General features: G+C 49.9%; 1 protein-coding gene across 7 annotated transcripts in view; it reads right to left on the bottom strand.

Moving 5' to 3' along the window:
- CLEC16A (C-type lectin domain containing 16A) overlaps positions 1-26,537 on the bottom strand; it is a 200,864-nt gene that overhangs the window by 153,983 nt on the left and 20,344 nt on the right. For all 7 annotated transcript variants that reach the window (XM_035022276.1, XM_035022275.1, XM_035022279.1 and 4 more), the window contains exons 4-9: positions 25,489-25,637; positions 22,681-22,786; positions 20,811-20,934; positions 17,845-18,019; positions 16,083-16,136; positions 12,914-13,027 (exon numbers count right to left, since the gene is read on the bottom strand). In XM_035022276.1, coding sequence (XP_034878167.1) covers positions 12,914-13,027; positions 16,083-16,136; positions 17,845-18,019; positions 20,811-20,934; positions 22,681-22,786; positions 25,489-25,637 — 722 coding nt within the window. The remainder of the gene's footprint in view (positions 1-12,913; positions 13,028-16,082; positions 16,137-17,844; positions 18,020-20,810; positions 20,935-22,680; positions 22,787-25,488; positions 25,638-26,537) is intronic.

Here is a 26,537-nt window from a genome sequence, read left to right as displayed (position 1 = left end):
CTACACGTAAGCATGGATGTAAAAGTTCTTTCAGTAAGCATTCAACATAGGGGAGTCACCTTCCTCTCCCTGCCGCCTTAAAAAAAAAAAAAAGGTAAGAGTCAACTGTGAAAATAAATTTAAAAACTTTCCAAAGGGATCTGCTTTTCTCGACGGTCAGGTGTTGGGAGGACATGTTTACTGGGGAAATTTCAAACCTTTAAAATGCAACCTACCCAGTGAACAGCTGGAAATAACCTAAATGTCCATCAAGACGGGAGTGGTTAGGTAATTACAGTCTGTCCACAGAATGGGAATCCACGTACATGTTAAAGAGACCCAGGTCTTTCTGTACCTACGTGCGCGGATTCAGAACGGGTACCAGGGTGGAAAAGCAAGAGCGGGGAGCTCAAAAGGGGCCCCTGCAGGTAAAGCTTTTCAAAGGCTACACGCGATGCTGTGAACCGCTTTTCCTGGAAAGTGGCCTACAAATATCTCAGGATTATATCTCTGGGGGATAAAGAAGGCAGGTGGTTCTGTGTGTGCACATGCACACAAGCATGCTTACATTTTTTCATTTCTAGACCTTTCTGTTTGGTTTGAAATGTCTAATCCTGTATACACGTTAACTTAAAAAAAAAAATCATCAGGAATCATTTAGCATTAGAATTTTAGACTTTATTTTTCCTTTTTTTTTTTTTCTCTTTTATATTCAAAAGCCTGGTTGTGCTTTTCTTAAGGCTAATAGCATCAAAACCCCGCAGTTACCATGGAGAAGCTGACAGGGTCTGGCTGGGATACGTGGACAGAGATTCATGATTGTTCCTACTGCCCCCATCAAGAGCCTCCTGGCTGCCGGCCTCCCAGGAATGTGTGTGTGACAGTGGACAATCCCAGGTGTTCCAAATGGAAAGCCCCCAAGAGAAGGTCCCATCCACCTTACACCGCCCCCCCCCCCCAATTCTCTCAACACAAAACCAGGTGCCTGGAGAAGGGCAAGGCCTCAGTGGGCTGCTGCTGAGTGAATTCATGGCTGCCTGTACCCATACCATACCCAAAGTGAGAGAGAGAACAACAAAGAAGCAAAGTGAGGGACAGAAGAAAACAGGAGCCTGACAGCCTCGGGAGATTAACTTTAGCATAGGGCAAGAGCAAGCACGGTGAAACTAATAACCAAAAGGGGAAAAGCTCACTTCAGAGTCAAAAATCAGGCCTTTGGGTTTATCTTCTCATAAAGTGAGCCCACCATGCATGTCCCAGACTAAAGTATTCCACAAATCAGGTCTATGATTCCCAAATGCTGCAAGTTCGGGTTTTGCCAAGGGCTCATCTCCCAGGGACCTGGAGCCTGAGCTGCAAGAGGAGCGTGGAGATATGGGGCCTTCCTTGCTGCCAGCAGAGATTCTGCCAGTTATCCAACCAGGGGATGTAGAGGGAGAGCCCTGGATTCTAGGGCTGGCCATCTAGGCTGGCTTCTGGGGTCAGAGCCAGCAGCAGGCCAGCAGTGTGATTTTAGGGGTGGCCCAAGGGCCGAACTGCTCCCTAAAGCCTGCTGGTTAACAACGCCTTATCTAGTCTCCACCCCTCCACCCTAAGGCTTCCATCCTTGTTTAAAAGGTAAATACTCCAGGGGCGCCTGGGTGGCTCAGTCATTAAGCATCTGCCTTCGGCTCGGGTCATGATCCCGGGGTCCTGGGATTGAGCCCCCCAAAATAAAAGGTAAATACTCCAGAAGCTGACTCCCCATGGGTTGGCAGTAACTAAAAGGCCTTTTGGGGCTGCGGAATTTGAGAGCCGGCTCTGCATGGACAGGGAGAGGGGTGTCGAGCCAGGGGTCAGGAGGGAGGACACAAACACCTAAGGCCCAGGAGCTGGACTCAGGAGAAGCAGCAGTACCGCCAATGCCCCAGGCATCAAACAGAACGCCCTCCATTAGGTCTGGGGGCAGCCCCCTAGGAAGGCCACATGCAGATGGCACATGAAAAAGCAAGCTGCAATCCAGCAACCCGTCCAGAATTCCGTTTACAATTAAAAAACAAAAATTATCAATTCAAACATGTCCATCTGTATTGTATTTTCCTGTGTGGAGAGATCTGTGCACAGCAGTGCACACAGCAAGATCTGGAAGGTGACACACGCTCCGAACAGGGGTCCCTTCTGAAGACAGTGAGGCTGGGGCAACTTTCACTTTCTCTTCTAGTTGTTTCTGTGTCATCCAGTCATTGTGCCTTGGCCAAGAAAGTATTACCAACACCATTTAAATGTAAAGAGTACTTTTAAAGAAAGTACCTGATGCCACTGAACTCTATGCTTAAAAATAGGTAATCCATTACTTTTATATGTATTTCACAATTTTTTTTAAAAGGCACCTTTAGAAAGGGGGAGGGGTTAGAGACTGAGAACAAGCTACCAGAAATGTCTTCTGTCTTGCCCTAAGTTACACACAAATGTAATCATAAGCACAGAGCCACGGACGCACCTAAGGTCACTGCACTTTATGTTACGCCTCAATTTAAAAAACATTCACCTACAGACTTTTCAAGGAAATCAGATGGTCCTAACACCCTAAATACAAGCCAGGAACAAGTCTGGAAGCTGATGCACAGCCATCACCGGGGGACTGACCTTACTCACGAAGCCAGACCAAACACCAGGAGTGCGGCAGCCCTGGGCCTGCCTGTGCGGAGCCCACAGGGGCTCCGGGGGCACGGAGGAAGGAGTGAGGAACTGTGCCAGGCGGTGGGGGGGGGGGGGGGGGGGGGGGGGGGAGCGCAGGAAGGCTTCACAGAGAAGGAAATGACTGGTCCAAGTCTCGAATGGTAGCAGGAGTTCACCAGAACACTTGGGAAGAGAGGAGAATGGTAGGAAGGCCAGCTCCGAGCTCCGGCCATTCACCCTTTATTTCTGGCAAGGCCAGGGCTGTTGGAGCTGGCGCGCCTGGTGATGGCAGTGGTGCTCCAGGACACGACTGCTGCAGGCACACAGGAAGTCAGGGGTGGAGCTGGGCCAGTCGGTGGCCCCTCCAGTCACCGGCTCCCGGTGGAGCTCATGGTGCTCATGGCCTGGGAGGAGCTGTCAGGATCCCCCTGCCTCTGTACCTGGTAGATCCGACCTGCTAAGTGCGTTTCTTTGTACCCGCTCAGTGGTTCGGTGGGGAGGGGAGCAGGGAGTGGGCAGGAAAAGCAGCATGGGGACAGCAGGTGGGCCCCTCCGGGAAGAGGCTGGTGGCTAGAGAGGGCAGATAGGGGCTAGGACAGGTGACATGGCTGGTGTCTGGCTCTGTAGGAGCCATCGCAATGATCTAGGAAGGCTCACCTTCCAGGCTCTCCCAGGCCTAGCCTGCTCACCTTCTGAGGAAGCAACTAGAATCCTTTTGTTCAAATAGCTCTGATAAGGGATTTGAGAATTAGGAGCAAGGTCTTCCCCCTAAGAAGGGGGCAGGCCATGCTAACAAAAACATGCCCAACGTAAGGGCAGACCCGAGTCCAACCTCATTCTCACTTACTGGCCCAGGGGCCCTGACCAAATGCGTTTGTCTCCCCCAAGTCAAAGAGAGACCATAGTGGCTCCACTGCATGCTGCCCTGAGCTAAAATGAGTTCCCGAATGCAAACACGCCCAGCACCATACCTGCCCCTTTCTGCTCGCTGGCGTTCTGGCTTGTGAGTGGGCTGGATTCAGCCTCCCCAAAGCGCTCCCGGGCCCCTGGGCAGCCTCCCCAACCCCCAGCCTCGGGGGCAGGGACTGGAAGAGTGTGAGGCACCAAGGGTGGGATCCGCAGGGACGCTGGAGCAGCCAGAGTCCAGGCTCAGGGTCCCTCCACTCTCCAGCTTCTTCCACGGCCTCGGTTCCTACAGGCAGGCACCAAACAGATCTCACAGCAGCACCTCCCCCACAGGGCTTCTGTGAGGGGCCAAAAGGTAACACACCTCCCCGTTACCTGTTTCCAGGTGCTAACGACAATCACTGATGCCCCGTGGGCAACGGAAAGGTGCTGTGAGCACTTTACAGACACTGACTCGCTTTATCCTCCAACAGCCGACTAGGGGAGGGAGGGAGCTGCAGAGGGCAAAGGACTGGCCCAAGGTCACCTGCTCGGCAGAGGCAGAGCCAGAGCCAGGATCTGGATCCAGGGAGTGGGCTTCAGTGCCCACAGGCCTGATGGATGGGCGGCACTGCTCCAGCGTTCACGCCCTTCAACGAGCACTTGGCAAGTCTGCCAATGTGGGGCCGGCCTCCCATGGGGCCCCAGTCACGCTCATTATAGCAGCAGGTGGGCCCGCGCCGCAGAAGCTCAGGGGTGGCTGGCATACCACTCACCTCCTGACCTGACCATCGTGACAGCCACCGACAATGTGTAATTATTCCCCATTTTGTCTCATATACACAGGGCTCCGAATGTCACAGGGGGTCCCAGTGACCCAGGCCTGCACCAACCATAACCAGCAGCAGGTGGCTTTGCAACCAGCCGTGAAGGGAAGCTCAGCTGATAACCGCTGCAGAGTGAGCCTCTTCTCATTCCAGAAGGCGGGGATCAGCAAGCAAACATCAGAGAGCATAAGCACCAGGCCGATCCCCAGGGGCGCACGCCCCATGCCGAACCCTGAGTAACACGGGGCTGCTGAACTGAGGCCCATGCCTGTCCAGAACGCACAACTGCAGCCACCTCCGTGAGGCAACGGGACAATGCTGCCAAACGTAAGGGGGGAAATAAAACCCACTGGGGGAAACGTGAAGAGCTAACGGGCCACTTCCGTTAATGAGAGGAGTGTGGCATTCTTCTCCATGAACTGGCCAATTAGCAGGGAGTGTTAGAGCTGCAGAGGCAAAAACCAGAGAGATGCCCATCGATCTGGCACCACAATGATCTCAGAGCTCCGAGGACTCGCACTGCACGCACGCCGGGCACTGTGCCTGTGTGAGAAGCAGCAGGTAACAGCAAGACAGGGGTGGGACCGCCTAGAAAGCAAGCTCTGGGGCCCTGCCAGACCCATGCAAGGCCAGCCTCATCGCATCCCCAGGCCATATCATTTCTGTCCCCCTCAACGCCTAGTGCTGCCTGGTCTGTCCCTTCAGTGTTGTGCCTGGCATTCAACCAAAAGCTAATGAGTGCTGGGGGAGAAATTAATTGCAAGATACTTAGGATGGAAGAGGTGCGTTCAAGGCTCATGCAAAATAAAATACACTCTTTCAGTAAACGACAACACACCAAACACTTGTGGGGTATTTCTTCAGGAAGTGTTTTACTGTAACTTATTTTCCAGAAAGAAGTAGCTGTGGGATACTAGGAACTCCCTGTTACCCCAAACATCTGACCCAGAAGCCCACATGTCATGCTCAACTGGGAGTGACTGTCACTGCAGACAGTGACGGAGGGCACAAAACAGAAGCAGCATGGGGGGTCTGGGGCTGGATGACTGCAATCCCCTGGTGCTGGGGGAGGACAGGAGGATCACCTAAGCTCTGGGGGTGTCGGCTAGCTCATGCACAGAATGTGACAATAATACCACCACACTCTCTGGGTTATCAGGAGCCTAGAAGGAGAGGTCAAAGGAGATGAACAAGATGAGAAACGCTCCCTCTCCCACTGACCCAGTATTTCTTGCATAGCGGCCCCTGTTCTGATCCTAGCCAGCCAGCTCATCCCCACCAAGGTCTCTGATTCACCATTTTCCACGCCTTGCCCATCACAACCCGCCCTCTGCCCTCATGACCCCCAACTCAGCTCTTCATCCTTTAGTCCTCCAATCCAACAAGGCCACCTCCTCCAAGAGGTCTTCCCTCACCTTCATCTCCCAAAGCTGGTTTCTGTTTCTTCCCAGATCCAAATCTTCAATCTGCATTGACATGCTTATTTACTGTCTATTTCCGCCTACCAGAATGTCAGGACAGGGACCTCGTCTGTCTCGTTCATCCTGTATCCCAAGGCCAGCACAGCACCTGCCTGGAATGTGTGGGTGCTCCAGAAACACATGTGGGAGGGGAAAGAGGGGTGAGCAAGCCAGCCAGCCTGGCACACAGGAAGTGCTGAAGAAAGGGGCGCTGCTTTTACTGGGGAATGACCCATCATGGTAGTGGGACCAGGGCAATACCGTGTGAGCCAATAAAGCCCTGTAGCGTTCTTTTCCCTTCTCTCTGTTCACGAAGCTGGAGGTTTCCAGCAGGGTCCCCTGGGGTAAGGTTATGAGCATCACAGCAAGTGGTCAGTGGGCACTCAATCTCAGGACAGCCAGGAACTCTGAACTCACTGGGGAAACCCCACCGACTGGGATTTGAGTTATGCCCACCCACCTCGCTTGTGGTCTTCAGTTGGGCAGTGAGTTGATTCACACCACTCCCCTCCTGGCCCATAGTCATTAAACCGCTGGAGCTTCAAGGAGGGAAGTGAACGGAGTGGCTCTTTTCTCAACCGTGCGCAGCCCCCCAGCCTCCCGTCAGACAAAGCACCCTGAGCAAAACCAAGTTTCCCGGCTGGAGGATTCCAGCACGGGCCAAGACTGGATCTCTCTGGCTCGTTACACACAAGGCACTCAATTCCCTCATGGAGATTTGTTATTTCAAGACAACTGATGTTTACTGCAAGAGCCATGCTAAACACCCGGGACACAAAGGTTACGATGTTCCCATTCCTCCAGATCTAAGCTCCAGAACCTCCCAATGGCTTCCAAAGCACCACATGCCTCAGAGGCTTGTTCCCTCCCTGACCTCACCCTACTACACTCTGCCCTGCCGAGCTGCTCCTTCCTGTTCCTCTGACACACTAGGCACATTCCTGCCTCAGGGCCTTTGCACTGACTGTTCTTTCTGGCCAAAGTGCTCTTCCTGCAGAAATCTACATGACTCACTTGCTCACTTCCTTCACATCTATGCTCAATTGTCATCTTCCTAATGAGCCCTACCCTGGCCACTCTATGGAGAACTGCACCCCACTCAAGCCTCTTAGCGCTGCCCCCTCTCCCTTCCCTGCTTTACTACTGTTGCTTTTCTAAAGCACTAATCGCGTTTAACACACTACAATGTTTACTTATAATTTCGTTGCTCCTCTCTCTCTGAAGCTCCTAGAAGCTCTGGGAGGTCTGGGGTCTTTGTTTTGTTCCCTGCTGCACTATGGTGCCTAGAACAGTGTGTGGTACCTGTCCAATAATTATTTGTTAAATAGATGAATAAGTAATGCTGACCCGGCTTCAAGAAACCCAGAGTCCCGTTAAAAAACTCAAATGCCCACAGGGGCCAGGCGGCTGATAAAAACTAACCAAGTCCCTGGACAGAGACGCCGGAAGAAGTGGGTGCCTCATTTTTCTGTCCCCACTCCCGATTTTCCAACTTTTCACAGAAACCTGGAAGAATTGACCAATGGCTCAATGCAGACTAGGGACAGTCCCCATTCAGCACTGGCGGGGGGGGGGGGATGGAGGGGAGGATAATACCTCACACCACGGGGCAAGCAGTCTCCAGCCTTGGGGACACCCCAGCCGGGTCTGTGTCATGCTGCCCAGCAAGTGCAGAAAAGCCATCTAGGGTCCAATCCACGAATCTTCTCCACCCCCACCTCACCCCCACCTTGCCCACGCTGCTTTGCCCTGTTGGCTCTTCCAATATATGGCCATTCCAAGAACGCCTGGCCCTTCTCGGGCCCACTGAACCAGGACCGGCCTCCCTGGCCCTCAGGTGCAATCTCCCGCAGTGCTGGCTAAAGGCTATCCCCCAGTGAGCCTCCACGCTATGGGACTTCCGTCCATTGTCCAGCCCCACCTGCATAGGAGAAAGGAAGAGGTGACTGTTTCTAAGAGGTCTCTCATCCACAATAGCACCCTACTTGGTAAGTGGAAGGTGCCGCACTCTGGATTCTCTTTGATTCTGTCACATCCTCTTACGCGTGAATCAGCACCTCTGCACTCACTAGTTCTGCAGGCGACAGTGGTGACGGGAGCTACCATTCCATTCAGGGATTACGGGAGAGACCACAATGGCCCCGCAAGAAAGGGAGAATACACAATGAGCTTGAATTCTTTTGTGGGAATGTTTGTACCTGTGCCAAATTAAGGCCCTTGATTTATAGTGGTCTATTTTTCCCTTCGGTGTGCACCATCAGCCCTCTCCCAGAAGCCTCTTACCACTTTCAGGAAGAAGAACACGTGTGCTTCAGAAGCCGCACTGATTAGCCAGGGATCTCAGGTAAGGTCAGGGTCACTGAGAGATTCAGGGTAACTGTCATTCGGGCTGCAAAGGGGTCTACTCTGCGTGATGCATTCACTGCGCAGGAGGCTTGGCTGCCGTCTGATTCAAGCCTGGTTTGCAATGACAGCCCTGCAGCAGTGACCAGGGGACCCAAGCCAATGACTAGTGCTCTGCTTCTGCAAGCATGGAAGCAGAGGAGTCAGGCTGCTAGGTTCTCAGCTGCCAGCTCCACATGCTACGACCCGAAGAGTGCTCTGCTAGCAGCAGACCCAGCTCCCAGGAAAGATGGGTGTCATGCCGAGAACTGGCTGCCAACATTTTAGGTGTGCACTCACGCACTCTTTGGGATCCTCCCAGAATCATCTGGAGACCATTCCAACTGGCTGAACTGGTGCCTACAGAGGGGTGGTCGACATCCTCGTTTGGGGACAAACGAGCCTATTCTGCACCCAGGATTCTCAGTCCCCATTCTGAATTCACAGCCAGCCAACGGCAGGAACACACCTAAGCTGGTTAAGCCTTTGCACTTTCCAGAGATCGAATCTGGGGCTGGCTAAGTTGCAGGGCCAGAAATGCACAGAGCTCAGCCCACTGCCAAGAAAAGGCAACACTTAACAAATAGTGCTGTAATTGTCATCGTTGTTGCTAACACCCGGCCCTCAGTGCCTCTAGTCATAAGGCATCTCCCTAAGGGGTGCTCTCAGCGTGCCTCTACCTTAATCATCCCAAGAAGGAAGGTCCCACGTAGGGGACTCGGGGGTTGTTGTGTGGCTTCAGAAACTAAGATCATTGTAATGATAACATCTAATATTTAGGTCTTGATGTGCACTAAGCTTTAGGAGAAGCACTTTACCCTGCATGTAATCCTCTCTGCAGACCCATGCCTATTATTCTAATTGGAGAAGAGAGGAAACAGAGGCCTGGAGAGTGGACTAACTTGCCCTGGGACATACGCAGTGGGACCAGGAGCCAGGATTTGGGGGCCCTGAGCAGCCTGACTCCAGAGTCCACTCCACTAGACTGTCCCATAGGTGGGACGCAGAACAGGACCAAAAGCAATCCGCCCTAACACTCCTCCCCCAAAGCCTGCCACGGAGCAAAAAGAAGGTGGCACGTGAGAGTCAGGCTCTGAAGCTATTTCTGTTTTGAAAGTCACTAAGAACATCACAAGAGCCCTTGTGACCCGACCCCCAGTTCACGCTTCGAGTTGCTCATTCCTGCAGTGAGTGCCCCTGAGCATCTCTGGCAAACCCAAGATGGCACAGGTAATGTCAGCGTCTCTCGGACGAGGCCCCCTCCACTAACGGGGCATGGGAAATCCAAAGAGGCCAGGGGTCGCGTCTTTACTATGCACCACTGCGTCTCTGCTGCGGAAACGGACTGAATGAATGCAAAACAAAGGAAACTACTCCACAGAAGCGGAGGATGAAAACAGACCCTTAAAAAAAAAAAAAAAAGCACCTGTAGGTAACGATGCCTATCCCATAATGTCATCTATATGTTCATGTTGCAAAAAATAACGAGACGTTAGCAATTTCAGGATTAGTGTTCTCTTACTCTATTTCCCTCAACAAGAAACAGGATCTGCTCTGCATTAGAATTATAGCAAGAACTGGCCCTTAGCAGGAACCATATGATTTTAATGCACAGATGAATTTCAATTAGACATTTACCTAACCATGCTGATGTGTTTTAAATTTAACCCTAAATTACAGACTTTCCAAATAACTCTGCTCTTCCCTCTGCTTCTCTCTCTTCAATTTTGGTTTGGTTTTGTGAAAGGTCTGCTGGTAAAAATGAAGCAATACCAGTAACTTATCTACAAATTACGGGAAGGAGAAAGTAGGTTAAAAAAGATCAAGAAACTTAAAACAAGCATGATCAAACCACATCCGAGTTAGGCAGGAAACAATAGGAGACCGTTCTTGCTCAGAGGGAAGGAAGGTGAATCTGACCAGGACTACTGTCAAGCAAGTCATAAATGGGGTTCACCTCCACTCTGCCCAAGTTTCAAGTGCAGTCATCCGAACACAACAAAGTTCGATTCTGCACCCAGGGAAAGGCGATACCCGGAAGGAGAAAGCTGACACTTTCACTTGGGCTGGCAATTCCTTCCACACTCAAAACAATCTCATTTTTGGTTCAGGCGTCCACTACAACGAGCAGTTGTGTGTCTATCACAATGGAGGCAGGAACTTCATCCCAAAAGGAGGCCAGCAGGAGAAAGAACAGATCTCCTAATGCTCCCTCTCATTACAGGGTTCGACCAAAGTGGGTATCCCAAGCTGAGCGGTCGCCAGGAACTTTGTGCAATTTGCTTTTGCTCAAATTGCAAACCCCAAGCGTTGAGGCCAGTATCCTGCTGTGACACTGTACTAGAGTTTTGTAAGATGTAACCACTGGAGGATGACCAGGGCAAGGGGTATGATTATTTCTCACAACTGCATGCCTATCAATCACAATGAAAAAACCTGCAAACCCCAGCACCCCAAAGATCTCTGCGTTCATCTCTCGGAATACCAAGTCAAACTTTGGCACTGAATGTCTTACAGGAAGACCTTCTGGGACAAAGCCTGAGCAGCGACCAAAGAAAGTCCAAAGGGTCTCAGCACATCCCAGCTTGCTATTAACGTAAATGCCGTATGGGTCTGTAGAGGCTGCGTGGGGAGGGAGCACATCCAATGGCAAACACATGCCCCGTCTGATGGTGGGGGCCGCCTCGGAGAAGCTTGCTGCTCGGAAACATGTGTATAATGGGGACCAGACCTGCTGACTGTTCAACGCAATCCCGAAATCTGGAGTTTTATGTGGAACTTCCTAAATGTTAAAGTTGGTCATCCATAAAATTTTCTTTTAAATACTTGGAAGACCAAACCAAACAGCTCTGAGGGCTGGACTGGACCCCTCACATACCTGATGGACACTTTCAATATATTTCCCTCCCATCCTCACCAACAGCCCTCCGGAGTTGGACCTGCTCTCCCTGTTTTCTAAATGGGGTGAAACAATGTGCGTGAAGGGAGCTGGCGGGCCTCAGCAGCTCGGACTGGAAGGCCCCATGGGTTCTGTGGAGTCAGCACACCACTGCTTGCATTCAGTCAGCAAGACAGAGTTTAAGAAAGTTGCAGAGAAATGTCTCCAGCTCCATAAACACGAAGTCAGTTCCACGTGTGCTCATCTATGGTGTCCTGGCATGGGCCCCGAGGGGAGTCCTTCCCGGTTCAGTATTCGTCACCCTGTCGCCTCTAGGTTACATCCTCTCGCCAAAAGCTACTCCTTCCCTTTAGAGCACTTCTAAGACTTGCGATAGTACATTTGTTTGTCTATTTGATCAACATCAGTCTCTCCTACTGGACTATAAAGCTCCAACAAGACAGACTATTTAGGATTTTGTATATCCGCAGAGTTAGCACAGTGCCTGATCTAAAGAAAGGGCTTAATAAACACTTGTTGAATGAATCAAAGAAGGGATAGGCCAGACAGAGGCCATGAAAGGGCCCCATTCAACTCAGCTGAACTAATGCCACCACCAACAAGGCCAGAAAGTTTCTGGGAACCTTTTCAGAGGCTCTATGACTCCCTTCAACAGCCAAATGGCCCAGCCAAGCCACCATACACCAGAAAAACCAGCAGGGCAGGGACTCCTGTCACTGCATTCCGGGCGGTCTTGGCCTTTCGCACTACAGGATCACACTCCACCCACCTGCTAGCTCAGGTATGGCAACAGAGTCGACTGCCCAAGGGCAAACCTAGCCCTGTTGCCTTTGTGCCTATTGCCTGAGAAACCGGTTGCAGAGACAGAGTGCTCCCCAAACAGCCTCTGTGTGAAACACTGTGCTCATCTCAGATACATATGCCAAGCCCAAGCTGCAACAGATACGAGGAGACAAGGTGCCCGCCAGAGCTGCTTAAAGCTGCTGCAAGCAGAGGGAACCTGGGGCAAGGGCCTTCCCGGGTGCAGGTACGGTGAAGTCACAGGGACAAAGGCAGAAACACAGAGCATGCTGGGGAAAAAGCAAGCTGGACCGGTACCAAGGAAGCCTGGAGTTCAGGACACAGGAGCAGGATGGTAGGAGGGAAGACAGGCAAGAGACACAGGGGCCAAGCTGGGAAAACCTGGGAAGAAATCATAACACCAGTCTCGGGAGTCTTCCCTTAGCAGAGTGCAAAATGCACAAACATGCACAAACCGCAGATGTGCTCTGTTTAGGCCACAGCTGGGTCATCGTTTAAAACTCGGGAGTGTTTGCATCCAAATGGAGATTTCCAGCTTCTCTGGAAATATGAGGAAACCAGGAACTACTGCATCCATATTCCTGCAGAACTGACAAAGGATGCATATGCTCTCCAATTTGCCACAGTCCCCACCCTTCCCTACTACTCTCTCATGGGGGTCCACATCATGCATAGATGTTCTCTGTCCAGCCTCTGTAGGTATTTGTGCCTTAGATAAGTATTCTCTCATTCCGTCCCAGTAACAGTGTCTCACAGATACATAACCTGGGGCCCAGAGCAGTACAATTTCCTGTTCAATAACATACGATCAATCAGATCCACTCAGTACCCAACCCAGGTTTTCCTGGGTACACATTTCAAGACTCTGATTAGGTTCCTTGAATCCCAGACCAGCTTACACATCATCATTGCTATAGAGGTAGAATGTTGCGGTTTCTGGTTTTAGAGAAACACACACATGAGCAAACTGAGCAGCGGCTTCTTATCAAGGTCTAGGAACAGTCCCAACACTAATGACTTACACAACTTCTCTGAACATCCTGTTCGGTCTTAGCGTACATCTCAGAAAGATCACCATTCAGAATGACTTCAGCTAACGAGTTCACCAGGGGTGCGTGATGTATAATTAGGAAGACCTGGTGAGAAAGAAGACATCGGATTTGCATTAAAGGCTGCAATCTCTCCACCTCTCCCTTTCTGGATCAGAAACAACTAGGTTGGGCTACTTAGGCCCTGTGTTGAGCAGCATTCCCCATGAAGCAAAATCCAAAGAATGGGTCCCATTTAGGAGAAGCCAGTGATGCCGCTCTCCATCCAGGGTCGGCCCCTCCTTCATTCAGACTGTTGCCTATTTGGCTGGCTGCTCCCCAGCGGAAGGAAGTGCATTAAAGCAAGACTGTCCCTCATGGCTGGGGGAAGCCAAATCCGGCTGATGTGGAACAACGTGGGAAAGCAGCAGCCAAACCAGCACACTCCTTCCTCTCCACAGGCATTTTAGTGTCAAATTTGATTATACTAAGACTGGAAGGCACAGGCCCAGCATTTCAGTTAGACGGGAAGAAGGGGCCGGCGAGTCTTGTTCCAATCAAGGACTTGGCAGAGGGTTGGCTACCCAGAGATTCCATCGCTGGAATGAGCTCTGACCCCTGCGGTGGGTTTCAGCACACCAAGATTTCATGGCAGTGATGGGAGGTGTGGACGCTGTGGGGAAGGAAGGCCACACGAGCCAGAGTCGGGCCTAGTTGTACCAGCATGCAAAATCAGAAGGCGCTGCGCTGTCTGGGATGGCCCTGCTACCCCACCCTGTTGCCCAATGCTCAAAAGAACAGCTTTGGGAATCAGGGTATTCAAAGCTGCCTCTGCGAAGCTGGCTCAGACACACCTGCTACTTTGTTTTAAAATATAAAGACGAGGGGTGCCTGGGTGGCTCAGTTGGTTAAGCAACTGCCTTCAGCTCAGATCATGATCCCAGGGTCCTGGGATCGAGTCCCGCATCGGGCTCCCTGCTCGGCGGGGAGTCTGCTTCTCCCTCTGACCCTCCCCCCCTCATGTGCTCTCTCTCTCATTCTCGCTCTCTCAAATAAATAAATAAAATCTTTAAAAAAAATAAAAATAAAATAAAATATAAAGACGATGCCAGTGGTGTAGCACAGCTTGGGACACACCCACCATTTATACAGAAAAAGGGTGTGTGTGCACATTTGCATTTGCTTACATACACATGGAACAGGATTTCTAAACCCTGGCATTATTATGTGGCCATAATTCCTTATTGCGGGGGGGGGGGGGTGTCTGTGCATTGTGGGATGTTTGGCAGCATCTCTGGCCTCTACCCAAACAAACATGTCTCCAGATGTTGCCAAACATCCCGGCGGAGGGGGTGGGGGCAAAATCACCCCCAGTTAAGAACCCTCTGCAGGCAACGTCTCTGGAAGGGCACAGGAAAACCCTGTAACTATACTTGTCTCTGGGGACAGAAATCAGGCAATGCAAAAGTAGAAAGGAAACTTGGTTTTCACCTGTTGAACTTTTTAACTTAAAAAATTTATTAAAAACATAAACATTGTTAAAAAAAAAAAAAAAAAAGAAGAAGAAGAAGCTGAGCCAGACACTGAAATACTCCTGCATCCGGGCAATGGGACCTGGTGCATGGGGGACGGGAGTAAGAGGGAGATTTCTAGAACGACAGCATCCCCGGTCACACTAAATTAGCATCGTTAACATGAATTTTCTTAGGTTTTATAGCTGTGCTCATTACATAATTTGTAAGGGTGCTTTGACGGAGGAACAAAAGATACGAGATTTCTACCTGATTCGAGGTTTTCACACATTTTGGGCATCAATATGAAAAAGCTAATTGACAACGCAGGGGAGGATGGGCCCTGTGGCTCCAGCTGAGGATGCCAAATTGCATGCTATGCTTTTTGTGAGATACTGAGACAAGTTATTTGGTGCTTGAGCTGCTAGTCCTTCTCTAAGAAAACAGGAGCAAAGGGGTTCTCAGAGAAAGGGCGTGGTCTGACCCCATGCTCCTGAGAGGAGACTCTGCCCATGCAATGCTCCAACAGCTACAGGGTCCTGGGCGTGCTTTCCACGGGATTCCTGTGGCTGAGCATCTGGCTGCTCAGGTCCTGCCAGACTCCCAGAATCCCAAGCAGGAGGCTCGGGCAGATTTGTAATGAGGTGGCAGAAAAGGGTGCCAGGAGAGGCTGGGGTTTGCACGGAGCTCCATTGCACAGAGGGGCATTCAGAAGGAGTGGGAACTGGTGCAGAGCTCCGGGCAAACAAAGCCCCCAGGACAAGACTCTGAGGGGGGAGAAAGGAGCAGGCTGCGTGTGGACCCCGACTGGCTTAGCCACCAGGGGAGGCCGGGTCTGCAACTCTTCTCAGCCCTGCCTCAATCTCCAAATGGCCCAGGGACCAAGGGCAGAAGGCCTTGGTTCTCTTGGCAAAGCCAATAAATACCTACGCCACTGCAGAAGTGGGAACAGAACTCTGGTCAAACGTTTGACTACTTGACAGTCTAATGAGATGGACTGAAAGTCTGGACTGCTTGTAATAAAAAATATTTTTAAAGTTATGTAACTGGGTCACCATGGAGTTTTTCCCTTCTTGTAAATATTACATAATTACGAGAAGGAAACACACTTGTTTAAGGAGGGGGAGGCAGACAAACTGGCTCAAGACACAAATCTGGGAATGGAGGCTCCTACAAGATACCTTCCAGAAGGTGATCTGGGAACTACAACCACGACAAAAGTCTTTAAAAATAGCCTCATTAGTCGAAGTTTGTTAAACCAAGGCTGCTGCAGGGACATACACACACACAGTGGGTCCTGCAGTTTGGGGCTTATTTCAAAATGCCGTGAATAGGACCCATGCCGTCCACATTTCCACAGTATTTAGAACACTCCTTGGTTGTTTGAAAACCTCAGTCCCCATGGTAAAAACCAAGCACATAAGTGCCAGGTTTGATTTACTTCTCATTTTTCTTTCAATTTCTACCCACTACCATGAACAAGATACCAGCCCCTCTACTCCGTGTCTGAAAAATAGAGACCCTCCCCTTCCTTTTATTGTTGTTTTACTTCAAGATGGGGGATCCCGCAGAAGGAAGACAGGGCAATGTGGCCTGGTCCTCCAAAGGACCCCCAAATGTGGTTGGGGAAGCGGGCAAATGATGAACCATACCTGCGACAGGAGATAGAGAGAAACTGGCAGGCTGATCTTCGGGCGTTCTCCTCCCTAGTGAGGGTTAGGGGAAAGAGACATAGAGAAGTCCAGGTCACACACGTGAGCAGCACAAAATACATGAAGCCAAAAGCCACCTGTCTGAAGGTGAGGCAGCCTGTTCCCCACGTCCCCCACGCCCCCAAGGCTGTTCTTTCTTGGTACTAGTTAAAAGTCCACTCTGCAAAATAAATTCACAATCTAATCCCATCCAATACTATTCTCCAGGCCTCTGTTTTTCCACCTGAGAAATCCTTCACCATTAGTCACGGATTAGAAGCTGGGTCCAAGAGAAGAACTAGCTCCTTAAATTACCAGGAATGTGAATTTCCCCCAGCTGGGGCACCGAGCCCACTGCCCCACAGGAGAGGCCTCTTTTCAGGAAGAGCTTTCGAAATGGGACAAGGAGGGGTTGGGGCACTCTGGCCTTGGAAAAGTCCCTCGTTTGTACTGAACTTCAATGTGCTCCATCCTACATCAACCCTGTGAGGATCTTCAAGACCCTGCTTTGGTTCAGGTAGGTTAGCTGCCTTGGCCAAGGCTACAGAGTGAGGAAAGGGAAGAAGCAGAATTTGAACCCAGGTCTGAAAACTCCAAGTCCCATGCTTTCTCTGCCTCCCAGAGCTGCCTCTGATAGATCTAGTTACGGCTGCAATTTTCTTCTATTTACTGGTTTTTAGAAAGAATCTCCATGTTCCATCTCCAAAAAGAAAGCTACAACCCACTGGGGCACATCCGTAGAGGCTAGAGCCCCTGCACAGTAACCAACTGGCTCCATCCTGCCTCCTGCTGAGGTCTCTGCCCCTTTACTCTGGGAAGGACTGGGCAGAAATTCTCATGATAGGATCTGAGAACGGCCAGCTCAAAGCCACCTGGGGGACAGGTTAAAGATGCAGACTGCAGGTCCACTACAGATCCACGGAGCCAGAATCTGAGATGGAGAGTGGGCCCCCGAGGACGTGCATTTCAATACCCACACAGGATTCTGAGCCTAACTGTGGACAGTCACTGCTCTGGGATCTTTTCCGAAGTGCACTCCAACCCTTCCCATCCATTCTGTGCAAGTTCTGTAGCTGACTGGATCTTCTGCAAATCAAGTCACTCTGGCGACTATCAGAAAAAGTTACCAGGGGCGCCTGGATGGCTCAGTTGGTTAAGCGACTGCCTTCAGCTCAGGTCATGATCCCAGGGTCCTGGGATTGAGTCCCACATCGGGCTCCCTGCTCTGCGGGGAGCCTGCTTCTCCCTCTCCCACTCCCCCTGCTTGTGTTCCCTCTCTCGCTGTCTCTCTCTGTCAAATAAATAAATAAAATCTTTAAAAAAAAAAAAAGAAAAAGAAAAAGTTACCAGGAATGAGAATACCTCAAGAGTAGGATGCACAGAAACCAAAAACCTAAATTCATAGAGGTTTCCTGTTTCCTTCTGGTGTCCTGTTCTTTTCCCATTCACTTTTATAGCTGCCCCCCGCAAAACACACACACACACACACACACACACTCCCTCCCTCCCTCCCTCTCAGCCTTCCCTCTCTCCACCTACCCCTCCTCCCCCAGGAAATAAAAGGAAAGGAAAAGAAAACCAGTGTGCTTTTGAAAGGCATCTCTCTCAGGCTCGAAGCCCTGGTCCCTTGCAAAGCTTGGTCCTCTTCAAGGGGACTGTTCTTCCCCCTTCTGAAGACTGCCTTCAGCCCGCAGGCATGGTGGGCCCAGGCCCCCAAACCCACCTTGTCCTGGTTCTCCAGTGAGTACACGTAGAGGGGCAGGAAGAGCCTGTTGAGCAGATGGTCTGTGAGCACATCGTTGAGGAACTCACAGTTGATGATCAGAATGTCATTGAGATAGTGCAGGTGGTCCAGGTGCTCGGCCACCAGGTCACTCAGTTTCCCCCGATTCCGGTGTCTGCCAAGAAAAAGGACAGCCTTAGCCTGGAAGCCAAAGCACAGAGCCTTTGGGCCTTGGCCTAGGACTTGGGTCAGATGGAATGTTTCATTCATACAACAAATATTCACACAACAAACAGGCTCAAGGGACACTTACACTGGCCCTACTGCTGGCATACACAAAGGGAAAATGGGCAGGTGTACCGCAATCCATTGTAGGGGACTCCTGGGGTACCCCCTACCCTCTGGGGGCCTCACTACAACTCCCCCACCCCCACCACCACAGCCCAAAACAAAATGGGTAAATAAAGCAAAACCCAGCTCCCTTAGCAAGCCATTCCACAAGAGTAGCCGCTAGTCAATGTGGCAAGATCCCCCGCCTCCCAAGATAAGGAGTATTAATGGAGCAATAAATCCTTGCTAATTAAAATGCTCCAGAGGAGTTCCAAAAAGAAAAGCAGTCCTCAGCAACCACATCCAACTCCCTGGCCCTGACCATATGGGGGGCACAGTGCAAGGAGGTGACACTCGACCCCAGGCCCAGAGGTCTCTGTCTCCTTCCAGTAAAGCAACAAGCCTGCTGCTTGGGCCCCATGGGTCATCAGTCTTACACTTGCCAAGGACTGAACCCCCAAAACAGCTAGTGGTACACTTTCACTACCCCCAAAGTGGATCTGTTGCAAGGAGCAATGTAGCTGTGGTAAGACATTTTGTTTGTATTATAATTATTACTCAAGTAATAGATGGTCATTTCAGAAGACGGGAAATTGAAGAAGAAAAAGCAAAAGACATCAAGGTCTCCTGTAGTCCAACCACTAAGCGATAACATTTTGGGACTTGCGACCCTACAGTCTGTTTTCCTATTCCCATTTCTATGTCCCTTTATAATCACATCTAAATGCAGGTATTATGTATCTATCCATCTAACCATACGTGCCTTAAAAAAAAAAAAAGTAAAAATAGGATTGATGTTTCTTTCACATAATTTTTAATAATTCTTATTGTACTCTAATAAGCTATTTAACGAATATACATAGCAAATACATGTTGTAAAGGCTAACAGTATGAGGAGTACCTATGGGCCCACCATCCAGCCGAGACTTAGAACATTTATTTACTATGTTTTGCAACCTTTTCTCCCATTTAATAAGATACTGTGGGAATTTTTCTTCAGCAAGATAGTTAACACACTTCACTTTTTAAACCTTTAGTTTAAAAAAATATATGCAGATGGGTTTAAAAGTTAAAGGGTATTGATAAGCTGATGATAAAATACAGCAGCTCTGGCCCAGTCTCTCCAGAGAAGGCAGGTTTTAACTTTCGAGTTGTTTCCGTGGATAGTTCTCCCCACACCTCTAGAAAATCTTCAAGGTCATCTATTTTGAGCCATTTTAGATATCGTGTAATGACCTCCTGGCATGACGGAACCCTTATCGTTCCCTCCGCCCCTCCCCCTCAGGTCATCAACAAGTGGTGTTGACATCATCAGGACCATTCACCGTAGGGCCACACAGAGGATGAGTTGTCCACTTCCTTCCTGGAATAACTTTTTGTCTTTTCTGGAATCAAGTGCCACATTATGTGTCACATCCATAACTACTCATCTCCATAAAGGTCCTGGTTTTCCCAAATGCCCTGTCGGATCTGCCACCCATCTATGCCCACTTCTTTCCCAGTACTGGGGCTTATATTCTATGGCTTGAGCCCTGTCCCCCAAGAGACCTCCTTCCTGGATCCCCTTATCGTCCCGAGCCCGCCTAGGTGAGCCTCTCTCCAGGGCTCCGCTAAGCTGTCACTCTGGGGCAGTAGTTCTCCACAGATGGCGATTTTGCCTCAAAGGAGACATCTGGCAATGTCTGGGGACGTTTTTGGTTGAAACAACTAGAAAAGGGGCACTGCTGGCATCTTGTGGGTGGAGACCAGGGATGCTGCCAAACATCCTACAGTGCACAGGACGGCCCCCCAGAACCCAGAATTCCCTAGTTCCAAAGATCAATAGTACTGACTTGGAGGAATCTTGCTCTGGGACTTGTATTCATCATTCTGGGCCCAAATCACCATCTTAATCTGTTGTTTTGTTTGTTTGTTTTTAACTGATTTACAGAGATATAATTCCCATCCCATTCCCTTCTCCCATTTCAAGTGTACAATTTAATGGTTGTTAGTACATTTGCAGAGTTGTCCAACTGTCCTCCCGATCCACTTTAGAACATTTTTAACCCCTCCTCCCAAAACAGCCCTATAATCCCATTTCCCCTCAACACACCCCCTCCTCCATCTTGGGAAACCACTAGTCTATGCTCAGTCTCTCCAGACCTGCCTGTTCTGGGCATTTCGTATCAATGGGGTCACACAGAGTGTGGTCCTTTGCATCTGGCTTCCTTCACTGAGCATCATGCTCTCAAGGTCCAAGCATGGCATGCCATGTGTGAGCACTTCCTTTCCTTTTACTGCCCAGTATTATCCCACTGTATGCAAACGCCCCATTTTGTTTATCTGCTCACCAGGTGGCGGATCATCTTGCTCTTCTTACCAGCTGCCTGGCACCTCATGTATGGGTGCGCTGATTTTAGTGACCCTCTTCCCTTCTAGGAGGTATGAGAGTTGTTTCTAACTTTCCACAGTTATAAAAAGTGGAAGGTGGGTGGAACCTTTCAGAGGATAGAAGTCCACATTCTGCCGACACACAGGTGGGGAAGTTTCGTGCTAGTGTTTTATTTTCCCTCAATGAAAATGGAATTCTCCCCTAACTACTCTCTCTGCCTGGGAAGCACCCGCCCCCAACTGCCCCCCGCAAGGCGGTCACTTACTCCTCATCAGTCTGCACACAATTATCAAGTTCGATCACGTGGCTCCCAATGAACCAGACCAAATTGGAGAAGTAAGGAACAGCGGTTTTATCTCTGATATAGTGCAGCATGGCCTGGTTATCCACTGAGAAAATTCACAAAAGAAGAAGAAGAAAAAAAGTCAAGCTACCAAAAATAACTGGGGGCGATTAAAAAAAAAAAAAAAACCACAATGAAAAAGCTCTCTGCTATAATCTGAACTTTTTCTGTCTTTCCTGGGAATACTAGAAAAATGGTTATCTTATTCATGAAACCATACACATCAAGGCAGTTCTTATGCTATTTTTATAGTTAATAAAATGAATTAATTGGGCTAAACATTAATAGTGCAATCAGAAAGCCTACTTCTCAGCAATGCATTTAGCTTGACTACAATGGAAACCATGCCATTATTAGGCAAGTTTCTTGTATATTACATGTAAGGATAAGTTAAGAAAGCAGAAAACCAGAAGTTAATAACTTACATGACACTGGAATAAGGAACACGGGAATCGTCATTGAAGGAAAGGCAAAAAACAGACAACAGTTAACAGGGTTAGGAACTGGGATGGTGAGACAGTTGCTCAGAGGGACAGAGGGCTAGGGCAGGAGGCATCTAAAGATATGGGCTGGAAGAGAACAAGAGAGAGGAGAGAGCAGGGGCGGCAGAACTGGGCCTCAGACCAGGGCACAAACTCAGCAGCTTGCTGGGTGGGCTGGTGACTCAGTGAGTGAGGCTGGGAGACCCAGCCTGTGAACTAGGGAGCCCGGGCCTCAACCCCAGGGAGAGGCACTGCTTCTCAGTGCCCACTCACCACTGCCCTACAAGACTGTGGGCCCAGAGCAGCCAAGTCTCTACTTTCAAGTCAGAAAAACACAGAGTGACCCAAGATCTCCCCTGTGTTTAAATACTGGCAACCATGTATCTTTTCAAGGAATACCTAAGCCAATCAAAACACGTCTGAGGGCTGGATCCAGCTCTCCGACTCTCCATTTGGGACCCTGGAGGGGGGACCCACCCAGCTCTTAGGCTCTTCAATTTAGAGCAATCCCACAATGAGGCTGGAGTGAGTCCCTGAGGAGCTCCTCCCACCCCCAATTAGGGGTCATCTCAAGTAATAACATCATAACTCAAAACTCGTGAAGGTCAAAGCCCTTTAGTCCTTGAGAATATGGAGTACCAGCTCCAGTGTGGTGACTCCAGGGCGAATAATCCCAGTGTCAGGCAGAGAAGATGTGCCCTCAGGGGGCAGTTCCAGGCGAGGAAACTTGTGTCCAGCCAGACTTTGTGCCAAGGCGGGCAGGAACCCGTGGAAGGGCTTTCTCCCAGAGGCGATGTTTTGGGCATTAAGTACATCTTGACAAAAGGCAAATTTGTTGGGCTTTACAGTCAGTTGAGAATACAATGCTGCCCCCTGCCGTTTGTGACATCAAATGCTTCTATACATTATTCAAAGATCCCATAACCCCAGGCTGTACTTTAAGTACAGTTTACAGCCTGAAACACAAAAATGTAAATATAACATTCAAAAGACAACTCCGCTTTATCTAAGTATCACATGGCTGCTTGGAGTCCCACACGTGCCTTTCTTAGGATGTTACTACTACCGTGTGTCTGTACGGAGACTTCAACATATAGAACTGAGCGCACGCGAGAGAAGTGGCACAAAACTTCACACAAGGGGCCTGTTAAATGTTCCATGACTACGAGCCTTTCATGAGACATGCAACCCCAGCTGTCATACAGGAGCCCCCTGTCCCCACCGGAGAGCTGTGTATACAGACTCAAGAGAGCAAGCCCCAGCCGTCAGGTTAGAAATCAGACAAGGCCTGAGTGCCTAGGGAAGCTTACCTTTGTAGACATTCAAAGTTATGGTTCTTACAGCAATTCTAACCATGCTTTCAGGGTGATTGAAAAACTTGATGGCTTCTGTGTACAGGGCAAAGTCATTAGTGTGCTAAAACAAAAGAAGTACCGAAAACGAGTTACAAACCCATAGGGCAGGCCTCCTCCCACCCAGCTTTCCGAATCGTATCAAACAACCATAAAAGCGGAAAAAACCATTATCCCCCATGAAACTCAAGCCAGTGGTTCATTCCCAGTGGGGAATGTGGGAAGGAATGGGGAGGCGAGACCGTCCCAGAACAAATAGAAAAGGGTCCCGACAATGCCAGACCTGGGCTTGTGATCTGTCTTACCACTTCACAGCTGCCTGCTATAATATTCCTAAGCCTCTGTGCCTTCGTCTATAAAATGGGGATCACAACTCCCACTTCGCAGCTGCTAGGAGTCACTGAGGTGATTTCAGGGGCCGGGGCCTACCACCGGACCTCCCACCTAACAAGCATCAGCAGTGAGGCCGATCGTTACTCTCAGAGGCCACTTCAACTAATGAAAGGCAAGTGTGAAGTTTTACAGCATTCTCTTCTGGCTAGGACACATTTCTCTACTTAGAAATACTAAAAGTAGACACATTGCCATGGAGGAGGAGGGGTTGGGGAATCTGCTGGCATTAAAAAGATACCATCAGAAGGGATCAAAGCAGTTCCGAAGCATAGAACTGCACTGCTGGGGCCTGGATCTGGGCCTAGAGCTGTGCCGGGCAAGCTCTGCTGCCCTCTCCTGGCCAGTGTCCCACATGGCTCTGCATCCCCGCTCCAAGGGCACCCGTGGGCAGTGAGGGCGTGGGGAAGAGGCAACAGCCAGCCTAGAGCACGGTGACAACTGTCTAATAGGGGCAATGACACTTTGAGCACGAGACGTGTACCCTTGGCAAGTGGTAGCTACAACACTGGCCCACATGCAAGAGGAAATTGAGCTCACCTCCCCTGGTGACCAGCAGGATGTTCTTCCAGAAGCATTGCTCTGGTCCCAGAATCGCAGGGTCCTGCCCTCCCATCCTGGGGTACACAAGCCCAGCTGCACCTGAGTGGAGGTACCTCTCTCTGGCCTGAATTTCACCCACCTGGGGAGTCTCTGGCACGATGCAAAGATCATCTACGTGTCTCTGGACATGGTGAACGAGCACCTACCATCTGCCAGATACTGGGCCACACAATGTTAATTTTTCAAACTGCCATACATTTTGTGGCTGTGGTTGACAACTAATGTTTCTTCCCCCGGAGACCAGTTCTTCCCCACTCCTAATCTAGACATGGAAAATCAAGGTTCAGGCTGTTCTTGCTGCATCCCATGGGGACAGCTAGATGGATTTTGCCCACACTCAGAGGGTATGTTTGAGAGGGCGGTCTGATTCTAGAAAGAAGCAGACAGAAGCAGACAGCACTTGGCTGTGTGGTAGCCCACCTCCAGGACGGCCCAGTGACCATCACCGCCTGTATTCACATGCTATCATGCTCTCCCACCCTGGGTCAGGGCCAACCCGTGTGACCTAAATAACATGGTGGGAAAGACGGTGTGTGTCCTCTGAGGCTGAGTCACAAAAGGCACTGCAGCTCATCTTGGTCTCTTGGGTCGCTTGCTCTGGGGAAAGCCAGCCGCCATGCCATGAAGACACTCAAGCAGCCACTGGAGAAGCCTATGGAACCGAGGCCTCCTGCCAAAGGCCAGCACTGACTGGTCTGCCGCAGGAGTGAGCCGCCTTGAAGCAGATCCCCCGAACCCGATCCAGCCTTCACATCTAGCCTCGTGAAAGACCAAGCAGAGCTGCCCTGTGAGGCTGCTCCCAAATTCCCGACACCCAGTGAGGGAGATGTGGCACAATTCTGACCAGGAAGACACATGAGGAAGTCTGCTGGGGGGCTTCTGGGAAAGAAGTGTTTTTGGAAGTTAGAAAGGAACACAAGAAGGGAAGCGATCTCTTCAGGCTTTTCGGCAGTGGCGCATGAATATGTGATGTTTGGAGCTGCTGCAGCCATCCTGAGACCATGAGGGGTTGAGCCTGAGGACGGTTGCCAACTATATGGTCAGCAGAGCAGACAGATGAAAAAGCCTGCATCCTCAATGAAGCGGCGGAGCCACAGGATGAACCGGCCCAGGAGAGCCGACATCGGTACCTTTTGGTATGTGAGATAAACTGAGCTTCTCAAGTTCCTTTTCACCGTGAAAACAGCAGCAACTTATTTACTAAAATTGCTAGTAATTCTCCCAAGGATACCAGGGACATTAGTGAAGGACAGCAATGGCTGTGATTTTAAGGAGCCAGGTATGTACTAGGGGCTTTGAAGACATCATCTCATTTAATTCAACCCCTGGAAAATCCTGATAGGTGTAGATCTTCATCCCCATTCCCAGATGAGAAGACTGAGGCTCAGAGGACGGAGAAGTCTCTGAGGTCATGCAGCAGGGAAGTGGCAAAGCCGGGGCGAACCACAGTGCCGGCTTTTCCCACAGGGCAGCACAACCCCGAGTTAACCTTCAGGCATTTCTCCCTGCCGAGAAGGCAATGCTCTGGGGTAGCACAAACTGAATTTTACATTAGAAACAGAGAGGTGACTTACAAATTAAAAAAACAAAAACAAAAAACAACCAACTTCTTTTTAAAAGCAGGTCAAGGTCTGACAGTGTTGCTATGAAAATCAGGTAAGGGTGAGCATGCAAGTACTTTGTCAACAGATACGAGGCCACCCGGCCTGAAGGTGCTCTTCTGACCGGCTAGCTTTCCGCCCCAATGTACATACCCCTTTGGCCCTTACTTACCTCGTTGTAAAAGAAATGGACGGTGTGGTTGTTGAGTTTTAACGAAAGTGTTTTCAGGAACGATATATAATATGCCATAATCTCCTCATCGGAAAAGTCAAACTTATGGACAATGATAGAATTTACATAGTTATTAGAGAGCAAATAATCTAGAGGGAGGAAAAAAAAAAAAAAAACACAAAACAGATGGGTTAATTCGTGCCGGAGGAAAGCCAAGCAGACAAAGTCAGGTAACAGAGGACTCTGAATGTGCTCGAACCCATCAAACTTCTGGGTCACTGGGGTTTAAAAGGCCAACAGGGAGCAGCTTCATCTTCAGCCAACACAGAAATCAGGCAGCCGCTATGCGCAGCCTCCAGAAAGTTCAAGAGCCATGAGAGAAAAAGGCCCGGGCTACCCCTCCCTCCTACACCAAATAGAAAAAACGTCTGAACGTTTTTTTCCTTGCTGGCAAAGTTCAACATAGAGCTGGGGGTAGGGCAGATGTGCTGGTGTGTGGGCATTTTCACAAACCACCCACACATGAGGGGAAAAAGCACTGTATTTTATTAAAAGCTGCTCCATGTTGCCATCAAGAGTCACACTGCCATCCCTGAATGCGACAAAGGGCTGTGTGTTTTTTTTCTCCCCATAGAGCAACATGATTTCCTAAAAGCTACTTCATGCCGAACCCTCCACTACATGCCCAGCACCAGGCTGAGTGCTTTACATTATCACCACAACAATCCAATCCGGCCCAGCAGGTCTTGTTCTCCCCATTTTGCAGAGAATTTAAAAAAAAAAAAAAAATCAGAGGTTGATTAACTTTCCAGACGTCACAGAGACCGTTAGTCCCAGAGATGGAACTGGAAGTCAGGTCCTAGGTCAAAGTCTGTGTCAATGTCATGCACTAATGGGGATGAATAATGAAGACTGGGTGGCAAGGGCCCGAGGCACGGGGGTCAACTGCAGAACGGGCACCCTCGTCCAAACCCCCAGCCCCTGCAGAAATGCAGGCCCAGCACCAGGGGAGCCTCCAACTGTGTGAGGGAAGCTGGAAAACATCTGAA

The sequence above is a fragment of the Mirounga leonina genome, unplaced genomic scaffold (assembly GCF_011800145.1).
Source record: "Mirounga leonina isolate KUSES-001 unplaced genomic scaffold, KU_Mleo_1.0 Mir_175, whole genome shotgun sequence".
In the NCBI taxonomy this organism is placed as follows: Eukaryota; Metazoa; Chordata; class Mammalia; order Carnivora; family Phocidae; genus Mirounga; species Mirounga leonina.
The sequence above is the reverse complement of the archived record's forward strand: the minus strand, read 5'-3'. Positions and strand labels throughout refer to the sequence as shown.